General features: G+C 41.6%; 1 protein-coding gene across 1 annotated transcript in view; it reads right to left on the bottom strand.

Annotated features, from left to right (window-relative positions):
* LOC126263204 (alpha-ketoglutarate dehydrogenase component 4) overlaps positions 1 to 26,888 on the bottom strand; it is a 47,174-nt gene that overhangs the window by 10,203 nt on the left and 10,083 nt on the right. Inside the window, exons 2-3 of the mRNA XM_049960271.1 lie at positions 23,159 to 23,213; positions 8,715 to 8,863 (exon numbers count right to left, since the gene is read on the bottom strand). Of these exons, the coding sequence (XP_049816228.1) occupies positions 8,715 to 8,863; positions 23,159 to 23,213 (204 nt within the window). The remainder of the gene's footprint in view (positions 1 to 8,714; positions 8,864 to 23,158; positions 23,214 to 26,888) is intronic.

The following is a 26,888-nucleotide window of genomic DNA, read 5'->3' as shown; positions in this document are numbered from 1 at the left end:
CTATGTTCTTTTCTCTCCTCCATCTGTTTGTTTTCACAACGCACATTACAAACACATTTTCTGCTTACACAATCTTTATTGATGATAGTTTTCTTATGTCGAATTTCTCTGCTATCAATTTTACTATCAGTCATTAACCTCATGTCAGAATTTATAGGTAACCTGAATCAGCCATAAAAATGTTACCTACTCATTGACTGGGTTGGATTGGATTGAGTGGATTAAAGACACCAAACTACAACGTCATCAGTCCCTCCATCCTATATGCATCAAGCCGGGAATAGTTCTGAGAGAAGAGGGACACAGAAGACAAATCCTGATGAACCTGACTGCAACTGAGAATCAGTAACATGAAGAGATAGAAGCAAGTAGAAATGAGAGAGGGGTGAAAAACAGTAAGGCGAGAGAGTTTCTCCACCGAGAAAGCACCTGAGTCGACTACGACATGTTATGCACTTGGAGATGACCTGATCAGGGTTTCCTCCATTACCACAAGAAAGCTAGAGATGCAGACAAGTTGATAAATCTTAGGAGAGAGAACAAGAACAGCAAGATAGTAAACCAAATGACAAATGTAAAAGAATAAGAAGAATTTAAAAGGTGGTAAGGGCAGGTACCACACCGGACTGCCTACCAAGGTCAACCATGGGCCACTAGGTCGAGCACGTGACAGGAGACCTCTCCAATTCCTCACGTGGCTGACGAGGGCAATGTGCCCAACCTCACGAAGACGATCAGAAATCACATTCACTGGTGAATTGTAGAACAAGATCAGCCACTCTGCTGTCATCCACTAGTGCCACAGGCAGCATGTCAGTAAGTTCAAAGTTACAAAAAAGAAGCTAAATTAGGGCAGTTGAGTAATATGTGTGCCACCGTAAGATGGGCAGCACACCAACAGTGAGGTGGATCCTCATGTCGCCTGATGTGACCATGGGTCAGCTGACTGTGGCCAATGCATATTCAACAGAAAAGGGTACATTCTTTGTGAGAAGCTTGCAGGGAAGACTGCCGCATGGTCGTGGTCCCCTTGGATTGTTCGCAGAAACCAGTGTTCCAAGCTCCAACAACTGATAGAGTACAGCTGATCAAAGGTCTAGTTCCAGTACTCCATCTCCAAAGTTTGCATCCTCATAGTCAACTTGGCCATCTGGTCAGTATGTTCATTCCTGCAATCCCAAGGTGACCTGGGGTCCAGACAAAGATAACCAATCATCCAGCTTGATGAGGTCAGTAAGGAGATCCTGGTTAGTCACAACCAAGGACTGTAGGCTCTTGTGATGGGCACCAATTCTGCAGTGAATACACTGAATCTGTCTGGCAGGGAACATTGTTCACTGTACCTTCCATGTGTGTAGGCAAAAACAATGGATCTGTCACCCACAGAGGTGTCAGTGCATACTACTTCTGAAACCGAACACGCATCAAGGAAGACGAGGAACAGGCTGAGAAAGCTCGTGGGGTCACCGAGTCTTTAGGTCCAAATGATAGATCGTGACGAATCCAAGAGCAGGCTACACACCATGGGGGCATATGCAGATGCTCCCTGACAAGAGATCACTGTGGGGGAGGTTGGAGTTCATTGCAAAGACACTGTATGTGAAATGCAATTGGGACTCCGGTCTTGGGCCACTGTTGTGGGAGGTGGATTTCCCTACCACGAAAAACGACATGGTAGTTCGGAAGCTCAGGAAAGCAGAAAATGTGTATCACACAATTGAGTAGCAGCAATTGGTCCTAATCTGTAGTGGAGACTGTTCACAGGAACCTGACACATATCAGATTCTGCAACTGTATATTGGATCCAGCATCCACATACCTGCAGGTCATGCCAAGCCATATGCCAGGCTCCCAAAATCAGGAAGGAACAGGATCAAAGCTTCGTAAAGCCAAAAAGTGTAGAGCAGTCAGTGCCCCAGCTGGTGTTACTGAGGCAGCAAAGAGTATTAAGGTGTGATAAACACGTTTGCTTAAGATGGGGAAACCACGTTAAATGGGCATCAGAGACCAGTTCTGGACAGTGATAATACTCAATCCTGTTGAGCAATTGGTCACCAATTGTGGATGGACAGTACAGCAGCAACAGAAGTGCATGATGCAAAGCTAGGTGGCTGAAAACTGGAAGCCATGAGTGAGAGTCCAGGACGGTAACTTTTGTATGGTGTCGAGCAACTTGCAGAGAACATTAGTGAGACTAACTGAATGATAGCCATTCTTCTCAAGAGAGTGTTTTACCTGTTTTTGGTACCAATATGATCACATTTCTTGCCACTGAGATGGGAAGTCACCCTCACTCAAATATGGTTGAAAATGGCAAGGATGTGACGCTGACAATCCATCAATAGGTATGAGCATTTGGCTGGAGCCAGCTCTGGGCAAGGGCGGGACAATGATGAATTATTACTCACTGAATGGAGCTTTACATAGTTCTAGGAGACAATATCATGAAAGTTGGTGAATTCACTCTACCTGCTCTTTGAGGACAGACCCAAAGACTCAAGCATAATGCACAGCAAAATGTTCCAGAAAAGCATCTGAGTCAGTTTAGACAACAACATTCAGGGAGATATGTGGTACACCTGTGGGCAAGAGGGCTGGGAGGGGGAGGGGGTCATACAGGCGGTGAATTTTCGCCCAAATCTGCAGTAAAGGAGGGGTATGTCGTCCAATGGTAGAAAACAAACTGTTCCCAGTATTCTTGTTTTTGCCATTTTATGATATAGTGGACCCGGGCACAGAGCTGTTTAAAGGCAGTGAGTTTCTTCATCGATGGATGCTGCTTATGATGTTGCAGAGCTTGTCAGTGACCTCTAATGACCATGGCGATTTCTGAAGTTCACCAAGATACAATCTACTGAAGTGAAGTGGGAATCGCGAGGAATAAGGAATCGCTGAGTCTGCTGCCAAGAGAATAGCTGGGGTTGTGCCCTAGATAGCCACATTGATACCTCCCCATGTTGGAGTGCTAAGGATGACAGCACAGACAAAGGCCTCCTAGTTAGCATTGTTGAGAGCCCACCTGGGTGGACGTCCAGGCAAGTGATGTTGAAGGAGGGGCAGGACAATCAGAAAATGATCACTGCACACAGGTCATCATGGACCGAGACCAAGGCTGCAAATGGAAAGATCAACGGGCGAATAAGATCCATACATCACATTAAAGTGTTTGGGGCACCGGTATTCACAAGACAAAGATTGAGCTCTGTGAGCAAAGATTCAACAGCTCTACCACGGCCAGCGGTCACAGTTCCACCCCAGAAAGGGTTGTGGGCATTGAAGTCACCTAAAATGAGGAAAGGTGTGGAGAGCTGAGAAATGAGTCCAGACAATGTGGTCTGAGATACTTCACTATTGGGAGGGAGATACACATTATGGATGGTAAAATGCAGAGACATCCGCACACAAACAGTCATAGCCTCCGAGGTCATATTGAGTGGCATATGCTCACTGTGGACTGAGTCTGGAATGTAAGTGCAAATTCCACCCAATGCTCTGTCAGTCGGCCCTACTCTCTAAATAGCCCTGATAGCCAACAGACGGTAGAGGTTCACAGTGCTGGGAACCAAGTTTCCTGGATGGCAATGTGGAAAGCGAGGGAAATGCGTAAGAGACAACATCTTCTCCTTGGAAGATTTTGATACCCATGAGAACTTTACTTGCCCTAGCTTCAGGGATGGAGAAGGAATGCGAAGCTCTATGACAAGCAAATTGTGGTTCCCTCAGCCACTGGCTGGTATCTCGTTGCAGATCGATCAGCAGAATTCTAAAAAGGAGTGTCTTGAGTGACCCTTTCCTGGTGAAGGACACTAGTAGAGGGTGTTGCTTCTCCAGCTGGGACTGGGAATCAGGGATCTACGCCCCCAGTGGGTGGGGAGTTGATGCTCCCAAAGTCAATGGGGAGGGGGGGGGGGGGAGGAAGGGCGGAATACTGGAATAATATGAGGGGGGGGGGGCCCAATGACCAGGAGAGCAGGCATAGATGAGCAATCCTGATGGCCCAACAAAGAAGGCACAAAGAGTGTGGGTACTGTTGCTAGAGAAAATGACAATGATGTCGGAGCCACAGCATACGTCATAGTCATTCGCGCAGGATGCAAAGATCATATTTCTTCTTGGCTGGGTGGTACATCAGTCAGTCAAGTCTTGTATTCTTGGAGTTTCTTCCCCCATTGGAAGACTGTGCAGTCTGGCCACTGGGGGAATGATGCCCTCTGCAGGTGACACACATGGGGGAAGCATCACACATATCTGAAGAACCACATGGGAGATAGTATATACGGTTTCATGTCACATCGATACACCATCATCTCAACCTTTTTAGGCAACGAGATGCCTTCAAAGCCCAAAATGAAGGCCCCTGTAACACCCCTATTGTTCTTTGATCCCTAATGGACACAATGGACAAAACGTCCTCCCCGTCACTCCAAACTAGGACACAACTCAGCACTAGTCTGTAGTCTGTAAAAGAAGGTCACTGTGGAAGATGATACCCTGTATCACAGTGAAACTGTGAATGGGGGGGGGGGGGGGGGGGGGTTTACAGCTATAGGAATTTCATTTGGCTTGTCACAAGTAAGCTGCTCTCGTCACTGGGAAGGGGGATGCTATTTTAATCAGATATGAACCACTCTTTGTTTTTGAGATTACTGTTACTTCTTCCCTAAACCTGTCCTCAAGGTGTTTAACAAAGAATAATGGCTTTGTGGCCAAAAAGGAATGAAGTATTGTGGGGAGTATTTCTCCTCTTGTGTCTTAGCCCTATGTCCTGGCCACGGAAGGAAACATTTTGGGGTCACATCACTCTGCATCGTACGAATCTTTCCTTTCAGAAAAGACTGCTGGAGCCATGCAGTCACCAGCAGAAGCAAGCTTAATCCAGTTCATATGTGAGTCAGCTGCCATGGTGCCTCTCACTCCAAACGAGGGCTCTCCCCACGGTTGCCTCCAGCCTTAGCAATGGTTACATGACCAGTTTTCATTGCCCTGCGACGACGACCACATTATCTTTGGAATATGTGGGGAGTTACAAGCTCAGGCAACAATAGTGTGATCCCTGCATGATCAAAGGGCTACCACAGTGCAGGTACTTGACTATACCAGATGGTAAGGGTGCTAAGACAGAAATGTACACATGTAAAACGTACGTCGCACTGTGTTCCCTTGCCTGCATGAACCATACTTCCATAAAATTTGGAAGAGGAGGAACAGTAGGTCAAACCAAACAATGGGGGACCATGTAGTTTAGGATGAAAAGATGTGTAAAGTGCTGGAAAAATAACAAGAAAAAAGAACAAGATGAACGTCCAAAAATCATAAACCAAGAAGACATCCAACCAAAAGGCAGAGAGAAAAAAATAGTCGAAGAATGGGCTTGCAGCACAGAAAGTGAAGTAGCACTTCAAGGGCTCAGGTTCCGTGTTGGCCAACAGAGTTGTGAGCTCCCTAGGGGAGTGGGCGGGTTGTCATCTCCTCATGGTTTTCTTTCCATATACAACGACATGCTAATAACTAACCCATCTGAGTGTTTTAGGTGAAAACTGTTGAAGTTTTTTAAATAAAACAAATGTTATTAACATTCTACATCTTTATTCTTTACATCTACATATTTGCAATCTTCTGCCACTAGAGGGCTCTGAATTGCAGCACGTAATGTGATGTTTAACATAAACATGATGGTGCATGAGAAACAGCATGCTGTAATTGAGTTTAGAATTTAAAGTGTTCATCCACACATGGAGCACCCTCTCCTTCAGCATGACAATGCCAAACCACAGACAAGTGCTGTGACATCTACTGAGATAGTGGACCAGATGATGATGATGATGATGATGATGATTACCCTTTCAGACAAACCTTAAAGTCTCATTTAAGAAAGATATTAAATTCAGAAGAAAGTATTTTGCATACTTAAGGAAATTTGTTACAATGTGTAGTTAATGTCTCACATATGGCTGGCAGGGACATTTTGAATAATACTTATGTCAGATTCTACAACAGGATACATTTTGGACGAAGAACAAGACAAACAGTAGAAATAAATTGCAATTTTAAAAAAGCAAAGACAATACCCAATTATATATGTGCATGAAGCTAATGGAAAGCAAATTTTCCAAATGATTTTCATCATCAAATTATTCTGTATATTCGGACTTTAAAACAGAATTCCTCCTTTGGCAGTTATTCTGGACTGGACAGATAATTTAAACAAATGGAAATGGCTGAAACTCCATCTGAATAATTGCTTGAAGTGACAGTAATCTGATTCCAATGATTTACTTTTCTTTAGCAGAGCTTTTCTTTCATGTAATCAAGCCAGAATTGTAAACAATATTATTTTTTATACACTGATCATAATCTCAGACATAAATATTAATTTCCATCAAAACACAACAAAATGATAATCAGCAATATTAAGTAGAGACTTCAGAAAGTAAGTTACACAGACAAGATTGGCATGTTTTGAGAGGAGTGTACTTGCTCTGGGTTTTCTCAATAGACAGTTCTGCTGTGGTTCAGGTGAGTCGTGCATCACAGTGTGTGAGTGAAATGGCATGACAACTGGAAAAATACTCCAAAGTTGAAGTATGTGGACAGTACAATTTTTGTTGGCAAAACATCTAAATTGCACACAAATTCACCTTGAAATTCTGGCAACATAGGAACCAAGCACAATGTCGCATCCATCTGTTTTGAAATGGTGCCAACAATTTGATCAAGACTGCACAGATATGAGTGATGTTGATCAGGAAGTCCAGATCATACACTCATCCAATTTCCATCTCTTCAGCAAGCTGAAAGAAGATTTGGAGGGAAAGAGATTTTCCTATAATGAGGATGTTCATACAGCAGCTCATGAACAGCTCCATGACCAAAGAGCACATTTCTATATAATCAAGAAACTGAACAACTGGTAGAACCTTCCAACAATAGTGTTATGTACTGTATCACTTTGAACCACAGTGCTGCACTCAGTGAAACCTACATGGCCTGCTATAATAATGTGTGATTTACTTTTTGAAGTCCCCTCCTATGAACACAGTTGTAGCTCAATAGCACATATTCGTCTCTCATACATTTACTGTAAAATGGATTCAAATTAATGACAAGTTTTGCAAGATTATAACACTAAAAACCTACAGAAAATATGAGCAATTGCAAAAGACAACAAAGCTGGTAACTGTGTACTTCATTTATATGGCATCCTGGATTTTCCATTATTTGTATGGTAGATATGTCTGTTTCACTAACTGTTTTGAACAACCAGTATTACAGTTATTACGCTGAGGTGACAGAAGTCATGGGATAGTGATAAGCACATATACGGATAGGGGTAGTACAATGTACACAAGTTATGAAGGGGCAGCGCATTGGCAGAGCTGTCATCTGTACCCAGGTGACTTGTGAAAAGGTTTCCGACATGATTATGGCCGCCTACCTGTAAGTCACAGACTTTGGAAGCATAGGACATTCCCTTTTAGAAATCATTAGGGAATTCCATATTCTGACACCAACAGTATCAAAAGTGTGCTGAGAATACTAAATTTCAAGCATTATCTCTCCCCACAGACAACATAGTGGTCAATGGCCTGCACTTAATGACCGAGAGCAGCAGTGTTTATGTAGAGTTTTCAGTGTTAACAGCCAAAGAACAATGCGTGAAATAACTGCTGAAATCAATGTGGGACGTACAATGAATGTATTTGTTAGGACAGTGCAGTGAAATCCGATATATTTGGGCTACAGCAGCAAAGTACCAACTCAAGTTCGTTTGCTAACAGCACGACATCTCATGCCGCACCTCTCCTCGACTCGTCGCCATATCAGTTGGACTCTAGACAACGGGAAAATCATGGCCTCGCCGGGTAAGTCCCTATTCCAGTTGGTAAGAGCTGATGGTAGAGTTCAAGTGTGGCACAGAGCCCGTGAAGCTATGGACCCAAGTTGTTGTCACACTGTGCAAGCTGTGGTGGCTCCATAATCATGTCAGCTGTGTTTGCAGGAATGAACTGGATCCTCTGTGGCAACTGAACTGATGACTGACTGGAACTGGTTATGTTCAGCTACTAGGAGACCATTCGCAGCCATTCATGGATTTCATGTTCCCAAACAATGATGTCAGCAGGTCACAATTCTTCATGACTGGTTTGAAGAACACTAGCAATTCGAGCAAATGAAATGGGCACCCAGATTGTCCAACATGAATCCCATCTAACACTTATAGAACATAATCTAGAAGTCAGCTCAAGCACAAAATCCTGCAACATCAACACTTTCGCAGTTATGGAGAGCTATAGAGGCAGCACGGCTCAGTATTTCTGTAGGGGACATCCAATGCCAAGTTGAGTCCACGTCACGTTAAGGTGCTGCACTAAGCTGGGTAGGAGGTGGCTTGACATGACATTAGGAGGTTTCCTTTGACTTTTGTTATTTCAGTGTATTTTAGCCCAAACAATTTGATCAGTACTACTTTTAACAGTTTACAAACCTGCCACCGACACTGAACAAGAGAAGACTGCAAGAATGACTGTGCAATTAGAATACTGCTATCCAGTTAACACACTGGTGGAGAAGTGCAGATGTTTAAACAAATTGGAAACTGCTTGAAAAATAACTACAGTATCATATGTTTACACCTTTTTCCCCTAGCTAATTCCATAAAAGTCAGCTACTTACTGCAAACTTATGTCTACCGAGCATGATTTAACGCAACTCACATTGATATATTCAATTTCTTTATCATCAATTGGCCTCCTCCGGTACTTTGCAGGCAGCTGATAATCTTCAATTACAGGTCTTGCTTGTACCTTCCCTTTAGATGCAGCAGGGGTTGGCCCTTGGGCTGGTGAAAGCATTGTGCTGGTCTCTGTGACAGAAATACAATATGAAAATATGGACCCAAAATACCTCTTGTATTTACCATAAATTCTTATGGCTTAGGCTCTCCATTAATTAATATCTGTTTTATATAGGAATCTTCAAAATCACTGCAATTTAACTGTCAAATGAAGAAAATAAAAAACCTAAAATGCTGTGATGCATTCTGGTTACCTCTGCTAACAGAGTAATTATAGGCAATAACTGATTGAAACAAACAAGTTTACCACCCAGACCTTAATGTGGTAAAACTGTAACACAAACCCTTGAACAATATACTACATGGGATAAAAACTCTGAGCATCCATATTACAGCATAGCAGCACCAACAATAATTTAATAAGTGAGGTATAGAGTCTAAATTCTGACACCTCCACTAGAGTTATGTCCACAAAAAATAAAAATTTGTAGTTCAAAATCTTGTAGCAAAACATGATGGTGAGGCTTTGCCAGAGATGATGTCATCATGCCTGCCTGCATTTGCTCTGAAGGTACATGCTCCACACTGACTTTGGGTGACTACCTTTGAAGTCGGGGCCTCTTGACATGCCAAGCTCAGGGCCATGTATTCTGCCTTAGTTGAGGATAGGGCCACTGCTGGTTGTTTCTTACTATGAAAGGAAACAAATGCTTCTTGAGATTTAGACAGGCATCCAGTTGTCAACTTTCTGCCTTCCAATCTCTGGGACAATATGCATCACAGTAATCTATTATTTGGCAATCCTCAGCCTTAGAAAACAATAGCTTCATATCCTTGGTACCTTTTCGATCCTTTCGACTGCCTGCCAGTGGATTAAGTCTTCATAAGTGGATCTACTTCTGGAACTTTCACCTAGATCTCTTCACATACAACAGCTAGTAAGAAGGCCATGACAACACCTATCCAGTCAATATTAATAGCATTTTTAGCACCCATAGCAAATAAATACCTTGATCAGCTATGCATTACAACCGGAGGGAAAGTTTCATCGAAGTCCAGGCCTAGCGTCTGAGCACAACTATTTATTACTAGTTATTCTTAATAACACGCAATGTGAAGTTTCGTATCTTTCTTTAATTTTAAAAACCTAATTAATTTTAAAAACATATTTTGCATTTAAAGGCTTTTTGCCTAATGTAAAGCAGCAAACTCCAGTATGTGGTTCTCTCCGAGCTTCAGTAACTCTTCTTTAATTACTTTCAGCCAGTTTTCAGCACTGTCTGGCATCACTGCTCCTTCCAGTGACTCTTTAGGCCAGCAGTCATCAAACTACAGCCCATGGCCAACATGTGGCCCGAATCAAGAATTCATGTGGCCTACTGTTCTCAGCTGAGTTTTATAATAATATGCATCTAGCAACTAACAGACAAATACAGAAAGGTCAGCTATCATTAAGAGCTTCTTAACAGTATAGTTCTGCTGCTCAGTAACAAACAAACTACTTCAAAATGTGTTCCATTTCAATTGACTTTAATTGAATTAATGAATCTGACCATCAGCTAAATGAAGTAGTCCTGTTGCAGCACAGCAGACTTAGAGGATGTGAGAGGAGGAATGCTTTACTGTTTGACAAGTCACTAAAATGTTTGTGACACAACTACCAGTCAGCTGAAACCAGCCAATCTGGTTGTTGTCAGCCTAATCTGTGGCTTAGCCTGAGATCTAGGTCAGATTGAAAAGTGACAGTAAAGGTAGGAGATGAGATACTGGCAGCAGACCAAAACCAAGCTGAGAATGCCAAGATGGCTGTGGACAGCAAATGGCTGAAAGTTATATATATTCCTAAGATCCTGATCTCTCACAACCTTGAAAATTTTCTCGATATCTTTATCAGTTTCCAAGATATAGAGTTTCAAAGTTACCATACTTCCACATTAATACCAGTATGAGGCAAAATCTAAATAATAAATAAATGCAGCAATTGCTCAAATTTTAATGACATATTCTTCAGGTATCTATAAGAGTTATCTCCCCATTTATCTGTTGTTGAGAAACAATGAAAAAAATGTATATTTGTTTTGTACCAAAACTCTGTCGCAGATTCTCAGATAGCTATGCACAGCAAAAGGCTGTAATGTTTATGATGTATTCCTAAGATCCCGATCTTGAAAATTTTCTTCATATCTTTATCCATTTCTGGGATACAGTGATTCCAAGTTATCTCACTTGTATACATGAAATATGCATTAAAATCTGATGTGAAGTGAAAACCTGGTTTATAAAGTGGTGTAACACTGAAAAATATGCTGTAAAGTGTTTCCGATATCATCTGGGAACCCCATGCTGTAAAACTGAAGCATACATAAGGAAAATGATTTTGTACACAAGATATGGTGTGAGGTGCTAAATTAGTTTTGCATTATTTCAATTTCACATAAGTAAACTATCTACATTTCACTGACCATTACATCTCTTTTGATATGCATTACACATCCTGCTGCCGCAGGGAAAAGAAGCAAACCAGTGGAAAAATACTCCCAACTGAGCACAAAAAATGTAAATATGTTCCTGTTTATTTAGGAGACTGACTGAAAGATAGGGTACCAGGTGTCTCATGTCACCTTCCTGAGCACCTTCCTAATTTTTCCCAAAAATTTTGGCATGTGAATATATTCGCACTTTTTATGTTGAAAGAGGAGAAGACAGTGGCAGTGGCAAAGAGACAGAAAAGTTATAAATATTGCAAGATAGTGGACAGTTGTGTTATAGAAAGAGTGAAGGAGATAATGATAGGGTGAGAAAAAGAGGGGGACACAGTGGCAGTGGAACATAGCTGACAGTGACAGAACAGTGCTGGAAAGGAGATAAGGAGACAATGCCAGGGGGGTAGGAATAAAGAGAAAGAGAAAATGAGTGAATGAGAGCCAGTGACAATGAGAGAGAGTATATTTTGACAACAATGAGGAAGAGAGAGAGATAGTGACAGCAAAAAGAGACAGCACCAATAGGAAGGAAGAAATGAGATATTAGCAGTAAGAGAGAACAAGGGAGAGACAGTGACAGCGAGAGGAGACTGTAGTAGTAGGACAGAACAAAGGGGTTTGTGGCTGTGACACAGAAGACAATGACAGAGAGACGCAAAGAAATAATGACAATGATATGGGCTGAAAGAGTGAGTAAGGGCAAACTGGGAGTGGATGAGTATGAGTAACTTACAACAATGGGTGAGGGAGTTACAATTAGGAGAGCTTGTGGGAGTTTCACTTGAGTCACATGTTAAAAAAGAGTGAATATTTTCGCAGGCCAAGAGTTTTGGGAAAATTTTTCACGTTGTTGAGGAAGGTAGAATGAGGCAGCTGGTACCCCATTTTAAGACAGATTCTTTTAAATAAACAGGAACACATTCACATTTTTTGTGCTCCAATAGAAGCATTTTTCCACTGGTGTTTATATACTACATTCAGTGGGTAAATAATTTAGTTTGATTGCTTATTCGAATAAACCAAATAGTTGTAATGGCCATCAGTTTGCATTTGTAGCTCATTGGCTCACTCTATTATTACGTCCATGGGAGGTGTGGTACCCATAGTTTCATGTTTAATTGGGCTGCCCCCTATTAAATTCCACTTAATAAGATCTTATACGTTGCGTGCCCTGGTTTCTTTTAAATTTTGCAGTATCTCTTGGGGAGCTTTATTTCACTGTAGGTCAGTGGGGACTGGACCTGTATCACCTTAGAAGTATGCTAAACAATTCAATTGTCACCTCACATTTTCATTAAAAATAACGTCCCACATTTTTATGATCCTCTGGTGATTAGGTTCAAAAAGCATGTATACTTTTGATTCTGCACAGTATTCTACCAAGATACACTCAGTATCATTTTTGTCGGTTGGCACTCTGAATGTGGGCACATGCCTTGTCTCCAAATATCCTGAGATGTCGAAGATGTGGTGTGGTGTCACAAGTGCTGTACTTGTATGTCTACAGTGGGGAGTGAGAGAGAGGTTCCCCCATCACTCTGCAAAGGTCAAGCCAACAGCGCAAATATTGTTAAAAGACTTGGTCAGATTATGTAAAACTACGTCAATGTTAAATGGTTTGAGCCCCAGCATGATTCATTAGTTTGTTTCCACATATTCCACCTTTTCCAAAATTTCGAAAACAAGTAATATCAGAGGTAAAAACTTATACTTTGTGATTTAAGTTAGTTTTACATAAAAAGATTCTGTAGAGTTTTTCATGAAGCTACTTCTTGTACTTTTTGAAATACTAGGTAAAATCTGATTTTTGCACCAAAAAGTGTAATAAAAGGTAGGTTAACTAACCTTTATAGTTAAGATACAATCCTAATATGGCAGCAATGTATCTAGTAGTAGTAGTAGTAGTAGTAGTAGTAGCAGCAGCAGCTTTATTCATCCGTAGATCTCTTTTTACGAGGATATAGGACATGTCAAAGTATTTACAAATTTATAAATACAATAGAAAGAAACATTCCACACGGGATATAAAGGTGCTGTGACTTACCAAACGAGAAAGCGCTGGTAGAGAGACACAATAAAAAACACACAAATTTCAAGCTTTCGCAATGCAAGGTTGCTTCATCAGGAAAGGAAGGAAGGAGAGGGAAAGACGAAAGGATGTGGGTTTTAAGGGAGAGGGTAAGGAGTCATTCCAATCCCAGGAGCGGAAAGACCTACCTTAGGGGGAAAAAAGGACAGGTATACACTTGCGCGCACACACACACATATCCATCCGCACATATACAGACACAGGCAGACATATGTAAGGGCAAAGAGGTTGGGCAGAGATGTCAGTCAAGGCGGAAGTACAGAGGCAAAGATGTTGTTGAATGACAAGTGATGTGCGAGGAGCGGAAACTTGAAATTAGAGGAGGTTGAGGCCTGGTGGGTAACGGGAAGAGAGAATATATTGAAAGGCAAGTTCCCATCTCCGGAGTTCTGATAGGTTGGTGTCAGTGGGAAGTATCCAGATAACCCGAACGGTGTAACACTGAGCCAAGATGTGCTGGCCGTGCACCAAGGCAAGTTTAGCCACAGGGTGATCCTCATTACCAACAAACACTGTCTGCCTGTGTCCGTTCATGCGAATGGACAGTTTGTTGCTGGTCATTCCCACATAGAAGGCTTCACAGTGTAGGTAGGTCAGTTGGTAAATCACGTGGGTGCTTTCACACATGGCTCTGCCTTTGATCGTGGACACCTTCCGGGTTACAGGACTGGAGTAGGTGGTGGTGGGAGGGTGCATGGGACAGGTTTTACACCGGGGGCAGTTACAAGGGTAGGAGGCAGAGGGTAGGGAAGATGGTTTGGGGATTTCATAAGGATGAGCTAAGAGGTTACGAAGGTTAGGTGGATGGCGGAAATACACTCATTGTGGAGTGGGGACGATTTCACGAAGGATGGATCTCATTTCAGGGCAGGATTTGAGGAAGTCGTATCCCTGCTGGAGAGCCACATTCATAGTCTGATCCAGTCCCGGAAAGTATCCTGTCACAAGTGGAGCACTTTTGGGGTTCTTCTGTGGGAGGTTCTGGGTTTGAGGGGATCAGGAAGTGGCTCTGGTTATTTGCTTCTGTACCAGGTCGGGAGGGTAGTTGCGGGATGCGAAAGCTGTTTTCAGGTTATTGGTGTAATGGTACAGGGATTCAGGACAGGAGCAGATTCGTTTGCCACGAAGACCTAAGCAGTAGGGAAGGGACCGTTTGATACGGAATGGGTGGCAGCTGTCATAATGGAGGTACTGTTGCTTGTTGGTGGGTTTGATGTGGACGGATGTGTGAAGCTGGCCATTGGACAGATGGAGGTCAACATCAAGTAAAGTGGCATGGGATTTGGAGTAGGACCAGGTGAATTCCATCAGATTCACCTGGTCCTACTCCGCTCAGGGACTGGGTGTTGTGTTGTTCTCACCATCATTTCACCCGCATCTCTGACGTGCAAGTCGCCCAATGTGGTGTTGAATGTAGTAAGTACTTGCCCTTGTCAGCCGAACTTCCTCTAATGTGGAACTCCCGGCCCACAATGCCGTATGCTCATTTCCATTTTTCTGAATTATTAATAGATTGTTAGAACATTTTATTTCAGTTTCGGTGAGCTGAGTTGTGGACTTGTGCACTGTAAATTATTAGTAACACTTTCTCCATCGCTTTCTGGCTGTTCACACAAATAATCTTCAGGCTCTTGTAAAAGACAGTGGTATTTAAAAATAGCAAAAACTTTCAACAAAAATTACCATACAACAAACCAATCAATTTTACCCACGTCCGACAAACTTCCGTTAGTAAACTAGTCCATATTCTAATTTGAGTCATGAAAAATAAAAGCTCACTGACGTTACTCAACTTCACAAGAAAACAAAAAAACTATTCTAATAATAACATGATGCAAACTAGCTGATATACAACAAAGTAAAATATCAATTTGGACATATTAGAGGTAATTAAAAGGGTTCTGTAAAGAGTGAAGTTTGTGAAACAGGTCCAAAAAGAAATCTCAGATGACGAAGATGTTGATATCGCAGACTTTGAGAATGATGTTCTGTAAATAACAGTTTTGTGGAAAGATAATAATCTTTAATCAAAAAATTTTTTGTAGACTTCTATTATAGTTAAGCCAATAAGGAGGGACAGAAGGTATTTGTTTTTTCCTCCCTTAAGATAGTACAAGAACAAAAGCTGAGGCTGTGTAATCTGTATCTCAGGGATATGGAAGCATCGTGTATTTACAGCCTGCAAGCTACATGCAGAAAGCAACTAGAAGGGCACTAGCCAGAGTCACTCCTCCCCGTTCCATTGTAAAATAATAGAGTGGGAGAAGAATGCTCGCCAATGTGACTTGTCTCTCTACCGAAAGCAATTAGTGAGTAAGTAATCAACAATATGCTCACCAAAGTGCCTATAGTGTGTAAAGTAATAAGTGAGTATCTAAGCCATACATGTGCAATGTTTGTTTCTTTTCTGTCAGGTACATTGACTGAAATAAAGTAAACCATTTTAAATCCAAAGCTGATTTTATCTGAATGTAAAAGGACGATTAAATAGAAATCAGTCTAAAATAGGGCATGATATATCTGTATGTCTACAATGGTGATTGACAGAAAGGTTTATCCCCATCACTCGGCCAACATCAAGCTTCCAGCGTCCAAATCTTGCCATTTCAGACAGATAAAGAATTGTGCAATAATATAGAGTGAAATTAAATGTTTAATTAGTGTTACAAGTTTTGGGCATATTATGTAAAACTAGGTCAATGTAAAATGTTTTGAGTCTCTACACTGTCAGCTAGGTAGTTTCCAAAAAACTCAATTTTTAAAAAATTTCAAAAGTGTATGTTATTGAATGATATAAAGTTGTACTTCGAGATTTAGGTCCAATTTCATATAAAGCATTCCAAAGATGTTTCTGTTATAACTTCAAGTTGAACAAATATATTTCAAGGAAGACGCAATACATGAAAGTCACAGATCAAGTAAACAGAGTAAGACGTGTGTACACTTTAACAGTCAAATCATAACTAAGTCCAAGTCTAGCAGCCGCTGGATGGCTGGCTGCTTAGGTGGCGCTTCTGCTGCATGGCTCGCAGACAGCGCCGCATGTAGAGGACGCGCGTAACTGCGCGGCAGCACTTTGAAAGATCGGCGAGTCACAACAGTTTCCATGGTACCACTTGTACTTCTTGAATTATTAGGCAAAAACTATTTTTGAACCAAAAAGTGTAAAAAAATTAGGTTACCCATCCTTCATAATTAATATACAATGCTAAAATAACAGCACTATATTTAATAAATTTAATGATGGACCTGAACGAGTTTTCGAGAAGATACTGTAATTTAACCAGGGTACAGATGTCAGAAAAGGGACACTTCTAGTCAAAACGTACCCCTGGTTCTGTTTGAAAAATTCTGGAAGTCATAATTTAAGAGTTATAAAGCTGAGATTTTCCAAGCATAAACAGAGTAAAGTTTTCCTCAAAAAAACTGAGAAAGTTGTTAGTCTTTAACTAATAATAATACAAATAATTTTGTAGTAAAGAAGGGTACTATGCATGCACTGCTGCAGATATTGAAGCACTCTAATGCAGGTGTTCCATTTGCTGTCAGCACCAAGACTACATAAAGATCGGCATGTCTTCACTTGGGTGGTTATCCAATAGCTGTTCATTGTACGTATTTTATCTCGCTCGCTACAGAATGTGCCAAGACTCTGTTCAAAAGTGCATCCGCTAAGCCTCGGATGGCGTTTATGATGACTGGCATGATTGTTTTTTCGATCGAATTAGATATTGTGCTTATTTAGTGTAAATGTACAAAAGTGAACTTTCTTGGGTTAAACATTCACTGGAAAGTCTGTGTTTCGCTTTTGATGTTTTGTTTTGTGTGCTGCCTGCTCTGTTACAGAAAAGTATCTGGCCTCTCCAGCTGACCTAGTTTGCATCAGTCCCCCCACAAATCTGAATGTACTAGCTTGAATAATTTGTGGCTCTAGAGCTAGAATTTAAAGGAAGTCTTTGTATTTGCCCTCTAAGTGAATTGCACATGGAGTATTAACTGCTCTCTCATATGAAATGCCACTATAGAGACCTTTGTGTAGTGCATATATAGCTTCACAAAGCAGATGAGTCTTTTATATCAAAAGTCTGAACTATTTGAGTGCAATATTGATTTTGCTTCAAAATTCCAATCGTATAGTTGGTCTAGTCAGTACATTCCATTTGATTTTGATGCACAAGCAACCACATTATTGGGTGCGGCATAAATACGACATCCTTGCCTATCAAAACAGAATCAACTTTTTCTACTACACTGAAGAGCGAAAGAAACTGGTACACCTGCCTAATATTGTTTAGGGCCCCAAGAGCATGAAAAAGTGCCACAACACGAGGTGGCATGGACTCGACTAATAACTGAAGTAGTGCTGGAAGGAGCTGAAACCATTAATCCTACAGAGGTGTCCATAAATCCGCAAGAGTACGAGACAGCGCCGCATGTAGAGGATGCGCGGAACTGCGTGGCGGCACTTTGAAAGATCGGCGAGTCACAACAGTTTCCATGGTACCACTTGTACTTCTTGAATTATTAGGCAAAAACTATTTTTGAACCAAAAAGTGTAAAAAAATTAGGTTACCCATCCTTTATAAAATGGCTGTGCTCATCTAGCCGCTGCAGCTGTGTAAGGCGGGTGACCTTGAACGAGGTTCGCCTGGCTGCCGCTAGAGCTCGCAGGACCGCGCTATAGTTCTAACTAAGCGCGGTCCGCTGGAAAATGGTCTTTCCGGTCCGCCATTGCGGTTTATCGTCGCTCTATTTCCTGCCGCGCCCAGCAAGCTTCTAATTATTTGCAGGAAGTGTGACACATGGCGCGACTCTTATCAGTACATGCAGGCTTAAAGAGATTGTTAGACGGACTTGTACTGCTGCTATATAACAAAGCTGTTGCATTTCATTAACATGAGGCAACTGCATGTTTTACACAGCCATGCAGCGTTGTTATTGATTAATAATGATTATTATGATATGTTGTCCTATTTCTGCAGGAGTTACGACTCCTGGGGAGGTGGGTGGGTTATATTTGTTTATTACTTTTTTATCTCATACAGACTTCTACACACTGATCTTGCCAAAAGCCGAGAAGCAATTCTTTTTGGTGTTTTAGCTCACTGGGGCACTCTGGGATGCTCTCTGGGGCACTCTGTAAATGGCTGTTGATAGTTTCCGGTCCGCCATTGCGGTTTACTGGCGTGCTATTTCCTCCCGCGCCCATTCTTATCAGTGTCAGCATCCGCTGCTGAGGCAGCTGCATGCTCATTCAACTCGAGGCAGCCGCACGATACACACAGCCATGCCGTTCCGGAGGAGGATTTACAGAAGAAGGAGTAGAATGCCAGTTTTCAAGAGTGTTGATAGTTTTTCAATTACTCCTAATGAAACTGGACAACAAGAGTTACTACAAGGACCCATTACCTTCGTCGGTTGCAAGATTCAATTTTCTTGTACTACTACAGAGGTAGTTAGTGGAAATTCCTGGTTAACAGTTGCAATACTTCGAGGAGGCGAGTCTGCACTTGGAGGATTGGAGTCTTATAATGAAAGGGACATAATATGTTTTCGTACATTTGCAGTTGGTGTTATTCCAAACAGGAATTATGGAACGTGTATTGTTACCACAGACAAACCATTTTCACTGTATACAAGGAATAGGAGGAGAATCAATGCAAATGAAAAATTAAATGTGTGGCTGTGTAGATTTACATGCAGCAGCTACGTAAGGCGGGTGACCTTGAACGAGGTTCGCCTGGCTGCCGCCAGAGCTCGGAGGACCGCGCTATAGTTCTAACTAAGCGCGGTCTGCTGGAAAATGGTCTTTCCGGTCCGCCATTGCGGTTTACTGGCGCGCTGTTTCCTCCCGCGCCCATTCTTATCAGTGTCAGCATCCGCTGCTGAGGCAGCTGCATGCTCATTCAACTCGAGGCAGCCGCACGATACACACAGCCATGCCGTTCCGGAGGAGGATTTACAGAAGAAGGAGTAGAATGCCAGTTTACAAGAGTGTTGATAGTTTTTCAAGTACTCCCAATGAAACTGGACAACAAGAGTTACTACAAGGACCCATTATATATATATAAAACAAAGATGTGACTTACCAAACGAAAGCGCTGGCACGTCGATAGACACACAAACAAACACAAACATACACACAAAATTCAAGCTTTCGCAACAAACTGTTGCCTCATCAGGAAAGAGGGAAGGAGAGGGAAAGACGAAAGGATGTGGGTTTTAAGGGAGAGGGTAAGGAGTCATTCCAATCCCGGGAGCGGTAAGACTTACCTTAGGGGGAAAAAAGGACGGGTATACACTCGCGCACACACACATATCCATCCACACATATACAGACACAAGCAGACACGTGGAATGTTTCCTTCTATTATATAAAAAAAATAGAGGGAAACATTCCACGTGGGAAAAATATATCTAAAACAAAGATGATGTGACTTACCAAATGAAAGTGCTGGCAGGTCGACAGACACACAAACAAACACAAACATACACACAGAATTCAAGCTTTCGCAACAAACTGTTGCCTCATCAGGAAAGAGGGAAGGAGAGGGAAAGACGAAAGGATGTGGGTTTTAAGGGAGAGGGTAAGGAGTCATTCCAATCCCGGGAGCGGAAAGACTTACCTTAGGGGGAAAAAGGACGGGTATACACTCGCACACACACATATATCCATCCACACATATACAGACACAAGCAGACATATTTAAAGACAAAGAGTTTGGGCAGAGATGTCAGTCGAGGCAGAAGTGCAGAGGAAGGTTTCTGGGTGTAAATCCTTGTAACCATTGATGCCACTTCCTTATACACAAATATCCCGCATGTCCAGGGCCTCGCTGCAATGGAGCACTTCCTTTCACGCCGATCACCTGCCACCCTACCTAAAACCTCTTTCCTCATTACCTTAGCCAGCTTCATCCTGACCCACAACTTCTTCACTTTTGAAGACCAGACATACCAACAATTAAAGGGAACAGCCATGGGTACCAGGATGGCCCCTTCGTATGCCAACCTATTCATGGGTCGCTTAGAGGAAGCCTTCTTGGTTACCCAGGCGTGCCAACCCAAAGTTTGGTACAGATTTATTGATGACATCTTCATGATCTGGACTCACAGTGAAGAACAACTCCAGAATTTCTTCTCCAACCTCAACTCCTTTGGTTCCATCAGATTCACCTGGTCCTACTCCAAATCCCATGCCACTTTCCTTGATGTTGACCTCCACCTGTCCAATGGCCATCTTCACACGTCCGTCCACATCAAACCCACCAACAAGCAACAGTACCTCCATTACGACAGCTGCCACCCATTCCACATCAAACGGTCCCTTCCCTACAGCCTAGGTCTTCGTGGCAAACGAATCTGCACCAGTCCGGAATCCCTGAAGCATTACACCAACAACCTGACAACAGCTTTCGCATCCCGCAACTACCCTCCCGACCTGGTAGAGAAGCATATAACCAGAGCCACTTCCTCATCCTCTCAAACCCAGAACCTCCCACAGAAGAACCACAGAAGTGCCCCACTTGTGACAGGATACTTTCCGGGACTGGATCAGACTCTGAATGTGGCTCTCCAGCAGGGATACGACTTCCTCAAATCCTGCCCTGAAATGAGATCCATCCTTCATGAAATCCTCCCCACTCCACCAAGAGTGTCTTTCCGCCGTCCACCTAACCTTCGTAACCTCTTAGTTCATCCCTATGAAATCCCCAAACCACCTTCCCTACCCTCTGGCTCCTACCCTTGTAACCGCCCCCGGTGTAAAACCTGTCCCATGCACCCTCCCACCACCACCTACTCCAGTCCTGTAACCCGGAAGGTGTACACGATCAAAGGCAGAGCCATGTGTGAAAGCACCCACTTGATCTACCAACTGACCTGCCTACACTGTGACGCATTCTATGTGGGAATGACCAGCAACAAACTGTCCATTCGCATGAATGGACACAGGCAGACAGTGTTTGTTGGTAATGAGGATCACCCTGTGGCTAAACATGCCGTGGTGCACGGCCAGCACATCTTGGCACAGTGCTACACTGTCCGGGTTATCTGGATACTTCCCACTAACACCAACCTATCCGAACTCCGGAGATGGGAACTTGCTCTTCAATATATCCTCTCTTCCCGTTATCCACCAGGCCTCAATCTCCCCTAATTTCAAGTTGCCGCCACTCATACCTCACCTGTCATTCAACATCTTTGCCTCTGCACTTCTGTCTCGACTGACATCTCTGCCCAAACTCTTTGTCTTTAAATATGTCTGCTTGTGTCCGTATATGTGTGGATGGATATGTGTGTGTGTGTGTGCGAGTGTATACCTGTCCTTTTTCCCCCCTAAGGTAAGTCTTTCCGCTCCCGGGATTGGAATGACTCCTTACCCTCTCCCTTAAAACCCACATCCTTTCGTCTTTCCCTCTCCTTCCCTCTTTCCTGATGAGGCAACAGTTTGTTGCGAAAGCTTGAATTTTGTGTGTATGTTTGTGTGTCGCGCTGGCAGGTCGATAGACACACTAGATGTTTTAATGTATCGACACTGTACTCCTTACTTATTGCTGGCTTCTGGAACTTCTGAAGCTGAGTGCATCTTTTCCATCGTGAGAGCATAGTTTTGATTAATGTGGCAAAAATGCCCCAGTGATAGTGATCACATGCCGTCTTGGTGTACGAAAAAGAACTGCTGCTGGGCTTCCACACACAATGGTCAAAGGCAGCAGCAATGGGGTAAACAGTGTGAATAAATTGCTAGAAACTATAATTAAGAGTTGAAAGTGTTACATTGGTTCACAGGAGAAAAGTGAGCGCAATTAAGTTATGTGAGAAGGGTGCAGGATTAGTTACAAGATTTACGGTAGAAGCTGTGTTGTGTTTGTGTATCAGCAATTGTCATGGAGGAACATATCGATGATAGAATGTAAATGAAAATGCTTCTATGATCAGTGATTATCTATTTAAAGAGTGCGGAAACACAACACAGCAGTGGTTATTTCAGTGTGCATATGAACTAGCATAACCTCTAATACAAGACTGGATATGTCCAGGCATTGTTAGAGAAGAGTGTTACATGCTAAAGAGGCAATAAAAAATTATCTGATTTGTACTGTTATTGTTTCAAAGTGACGCTTTTCATTTTTCAAGTGAATAACTAATATCTGAGAACTATAACATACACTTCTTTGCGTTAGGCTCATGGTCAGATTTATTTTGTAACAAAGCATGTCCTCTATGTAAAGCTCCCCTACTCAAGTCTGACAGTTACAAAATTAATCTAAACTAAGACAAAAGTCATTATTGGAGCTTTACAAGGTTAATCTATATCACTGAAGAGTCATCCTAGTTCATAGTTCATAATCCCAATTGCAGAGTGCCTACGTAATGGCTTCCAGAGGCAAAAAGAATTATTTTCTATATTTCATATAATTACTGACCAAATTTAAACATTTAAAATACTCTCTTAATCTACTGATTGAAAGGTACAATCTTATGTTAAAGGTTTAACACAGTAAGAAAAGTATTATCCTTAGAAACAGTGGGAGTTCGATTCCTTAAGGAAATGGGAGTTTACTAGTAAAAACTAACAGTCATTATTTCATGATTGTTGCAGCATTACTACCTAATACCTCTCCTAAAAATTCTCTGCCCTCAGTCCCAAAGTGTGATGAATGCCAACTAATGCATGAACTCAGGAATACACTTGGAAGAGAGAGAGTAGGAGGGGCATTTTACAACAATAACTGCAACTATACTTCACAATAAAGAGTACTTTATACTCTGATGCAGATGATAACTTACCTTGAACCTTACCCCCCTTGCGGAATTTGATTAGTGGAACATGTGGTTTCACTGTCTGAAAAAATGAAAGAAATATTTACAAATAACAGAAAAAGGTCTGTGTGCCCCAGCCCCCCTCAAAGACACACAATGATTAATATTACTGCAGTATTACCACAGAGGATAACGTTATTAACTATTATGATAAAAATCCAATAGCCCAAATCAAAATATAAATAAGTTGTAATGTTTAACAAACTGCCAGGAATACAAAGAAGTAAATTCAGAACAATTTTTCTTTAAACTGCAGCATTACATAGTCTCTTCTCCAAGTTATCTAAAGGTTTTCCTTCTTAATAACTGAAAGTGACTGACAATATTATCTGCTTAAAAAAAAAAAAAATAAAATTCACTGCTTGCACGCATGCATGTAAACAGCAACAGCATTAAAGGACCAGTCATTAGTGTTTTCCTATGGCTGAGTATTTCCTATGGTTGACCACACTACAATGGTGCACATTTCTTTTTCTTTTTTTCCTCCAACTCAAAATAAATTTGAAGCATGTATAAGCTGACAAATTTCCCTCAACGTGTATTTATTTGACATCATCATCACCATAGTAGAAATGGACAGGAAAGTATGCAACATAAAAAATTGGCGTTAAAAATCTACTAAATATCTGTCACACCTTTTATTTGACTGCCATAATTCTAGTTTATGTCAATGAAAGTGGTAATTAATTTCTGTACAAAGTTTCACTGACATGGATGTACTAGTTTCAGAGAAAATTGTGCCCAAAGCTAAAATTTTCGTACTTTTGGGAAAATGCATCTAGAGATACTATCTACTCAACCTACATTCAAAGCTGAAACTTGCCATGACCATAGCTGTAATCACTGTGGATTTCTGTATGGTTCATCTTTTGCCTGGACACCGTCTTGAATTCCGGACTTTTGTCTTTTGCAGGATATTTTTCTCAGCCTCCACACCCTCAACTCGTCAACTGACAGAAGCACATTTTTCATGTTCACCCCAGGTTCTACGATCATGTAACTAGAAAACTTTCTGCCTGCCAACTGACACACCACTGAAACACAGCACTGTGGCCATGACCTCAGTTTTAGGGAAGTTTTAGGCAAGTGTTCCCAACACATAGTTATTGAAACTTTTGTTGGGACTTTAAAGCTTATGCTAACAACTCTCTACTGACATGTTTTATAAATATGCTATTGACATCGGTAGGGTATGGTTGTCTCTATGTACATCACTGATATTTACACCAATTATCGGGGCCCTTTGGACAGGGATAATGAGAGGGGTCCTATTTTACAGCAATCCTGTGAAGAAAGGTGGTTCACAGAGCTTTTCTCATTTCTTGTCAATTATTACTACTTCTCCATAGTACTCTGCTCTAACTATCCACACGGATAAAATATAACCATAAAAACAATAAGAAACACTTCTCGAAGTCAAGCAACTCCTTCAAATCACTACAATGGGCAAAATGTAAACAAAACACTGAACTGATGTTCCACTGCAGTGAGCAGTGGTCAAAGACTAAACAGAGTACAACATAGACAGCCTGATGCAGTCAGGAAAAACACTTCTGAATTGGCAACAGACAAAAGAGGATTAGGCCTATTTAGAAAATGCTCTCTTTTTCCCCATCAGTATAAACCAAACCTACAAAAACCATACAAGCTTCTGGTTTAGGAAGGTCTTGGGTATAACTTGACACAATTTTAAAGAGAGATTAAAGAATATGCTAACATTACAATGTAAGCATAATCTTAAACTGCTACACACACACACACACACACACACACACACACACACACCCCCCTCAGCATCGACTGCCCTAGGTTACTCACGAGAAGCAGAATTTAAATCCCCATCTGGTCTTTCACATTTGGTCATTCCATTGTTTCTTTAAATCCAAATGGTATTATGATGATGCTACGATGGTTGCTTTAAAAAGGAACTGGCTGGTTACTTCCCCATACTGTACATTCGAAGCTTGAGTTCCACCTACAACAAATTCAGTGTTGGTGGTGTGTTAAAGCTTAACCTTCCTCTCTCCAATTTTAAAAGTTGTTCACACTGTTCCTTCCCTCAGTTTTCCTCTCTTCATCACATATGACTTTTGGTACAGAACGCTCGGGTGCAGTGCATTTTTCTATGCGTAAGTGTGTATATTCCAAACTGGACTTTAAAATATATATTATTTATTTCCAAATAAAATTCTATTTCCCCATAATTTAATATAATTTTCTTTATATTATACACAGTAATTACACAAAAGTTCCAATTACTAAGACTGATGGGGAGAAAGTTAATGTAAACACAAATTTCTTGTTATACAGGTGAACAAAAAAATAATACTTCACTGAATATTTCAGCAATTTACTGTTTCAAATTATTTTTGAACCACAGGCATTGCTTTAACTTTTAACTGCATGTATACAAAAACTGTTGTGTTTTCACCATCACAAGCAATCAAATAATTTGGACTGCATAAATTAGTAGGCTTTCAGGGGCAGACTCAAGAACCATAAAATTCTTCTGGGTTGTGTCACACATCGTAAAATGATGAACAAACATTTTGACCACTACTGGAAGTAGCCTTCAGTAGAATATGTAATACTATGAAGCAATGCTACTTTTCAGTCCAATTTAACATTTCACTCCAAGCCCTACAATTCTTAAAAGGGGTTTCAGTAATATTTGTTATATAATTGGATGTCAGGTGTGGAGAGGACAGGAGCTGATATTCTCCACTTAGGGTGAAATTTTATTGGCCCTCAACGACAAATCAGTGGTTGCTGTTTATAAGAAGTGAAGCTGCTCTCGCATGTCCAGTGGCAGTTAGGATGAGTCAATACACTGAGTCCTTTCTGTAGAAGAGTTGGCAGCGAAGCATGATGAGGCAACCTCAAAAGTGCAGTGTGTCCATATGCCAGATTCTGTTGGCATACAAGACAATGGAATTTTTTAGCCATCATCGTGCTTCATTTGGTGGACCACTTGACTATTTTGATTGCCTTCCACAATTCCTTTTGAAGGTAAATGGCTGCCTTGCAAGCACTCTTTAAACTGTACATGTTTACAACATTAATTTTGGTATTCTGCCAAGTTTGATTTATAATGTTCTCCATGTTATGTGTCACTCTGGTGTCCTTTAACCATATAGGTTGCCACGTCTCCACAACGTAAACTAGCCTGCATACAAGCTGACTTATAAACTCTTAGCTTGTGCAGCATATCAATGGCATCTTTGGTTGGCCTCAGCAGATCTCTAATCTTCCCTTGCTCTTTTGCACTAGCTTTAATGCTCACTCAGTGAACAATTTTCCCCATATATTTTTAGAATAAAAATCTGCTTCAGTTTGCCAGTAATGTTCTTGATCTATTACATGGATAATTGCAAAGTAAAGCTTCTTCTTCAGGTGTCATTAAGTAATTGTGAGAACACAAATGTATGGTTATTGGGTCAGCCAGTCATGGGGGACACACCTACATCAAGCACACACATGGGAGTGCAGGACCAGCAATGAGAGTTCCCACCTGGGCAGCATGACCAGACAGGCACTGTTGTTGCTGGTCCTACACACCCGTGGATATGTTTGAAGTGGGTGTGATCCCCCATGACTGACTGACCCAACCACCACATGTTTGTGTTCCCATAATTATTTAATGACACCTGAAGAGGAAGCTGTACTTTGAAACTGGCCATGGAATAAATTAGGAAAA

The sequence above is a fragment of the Schistocerca nitens genome, chromosome 6, assembly GCF_023898315.1.
Source record: "Schistocerca nitens isolate TAMUIC-IGC-003100 chromosome 6, iqSchNite1.1, whole genome shotgun sequence".
In the NCBI taxonomy this organism is placed as follows: Eukaryota; Metazoa; Arthropoda; class Insecta; order Orthoptera; family Acrididae; genus Schistocerca; species Schistocerca nitens.
The sequence above is the reverse complement of the archived record's forward strand: the minus strand, read 5'-3'. Positions and strand labels throughout refer to the sequence as shown.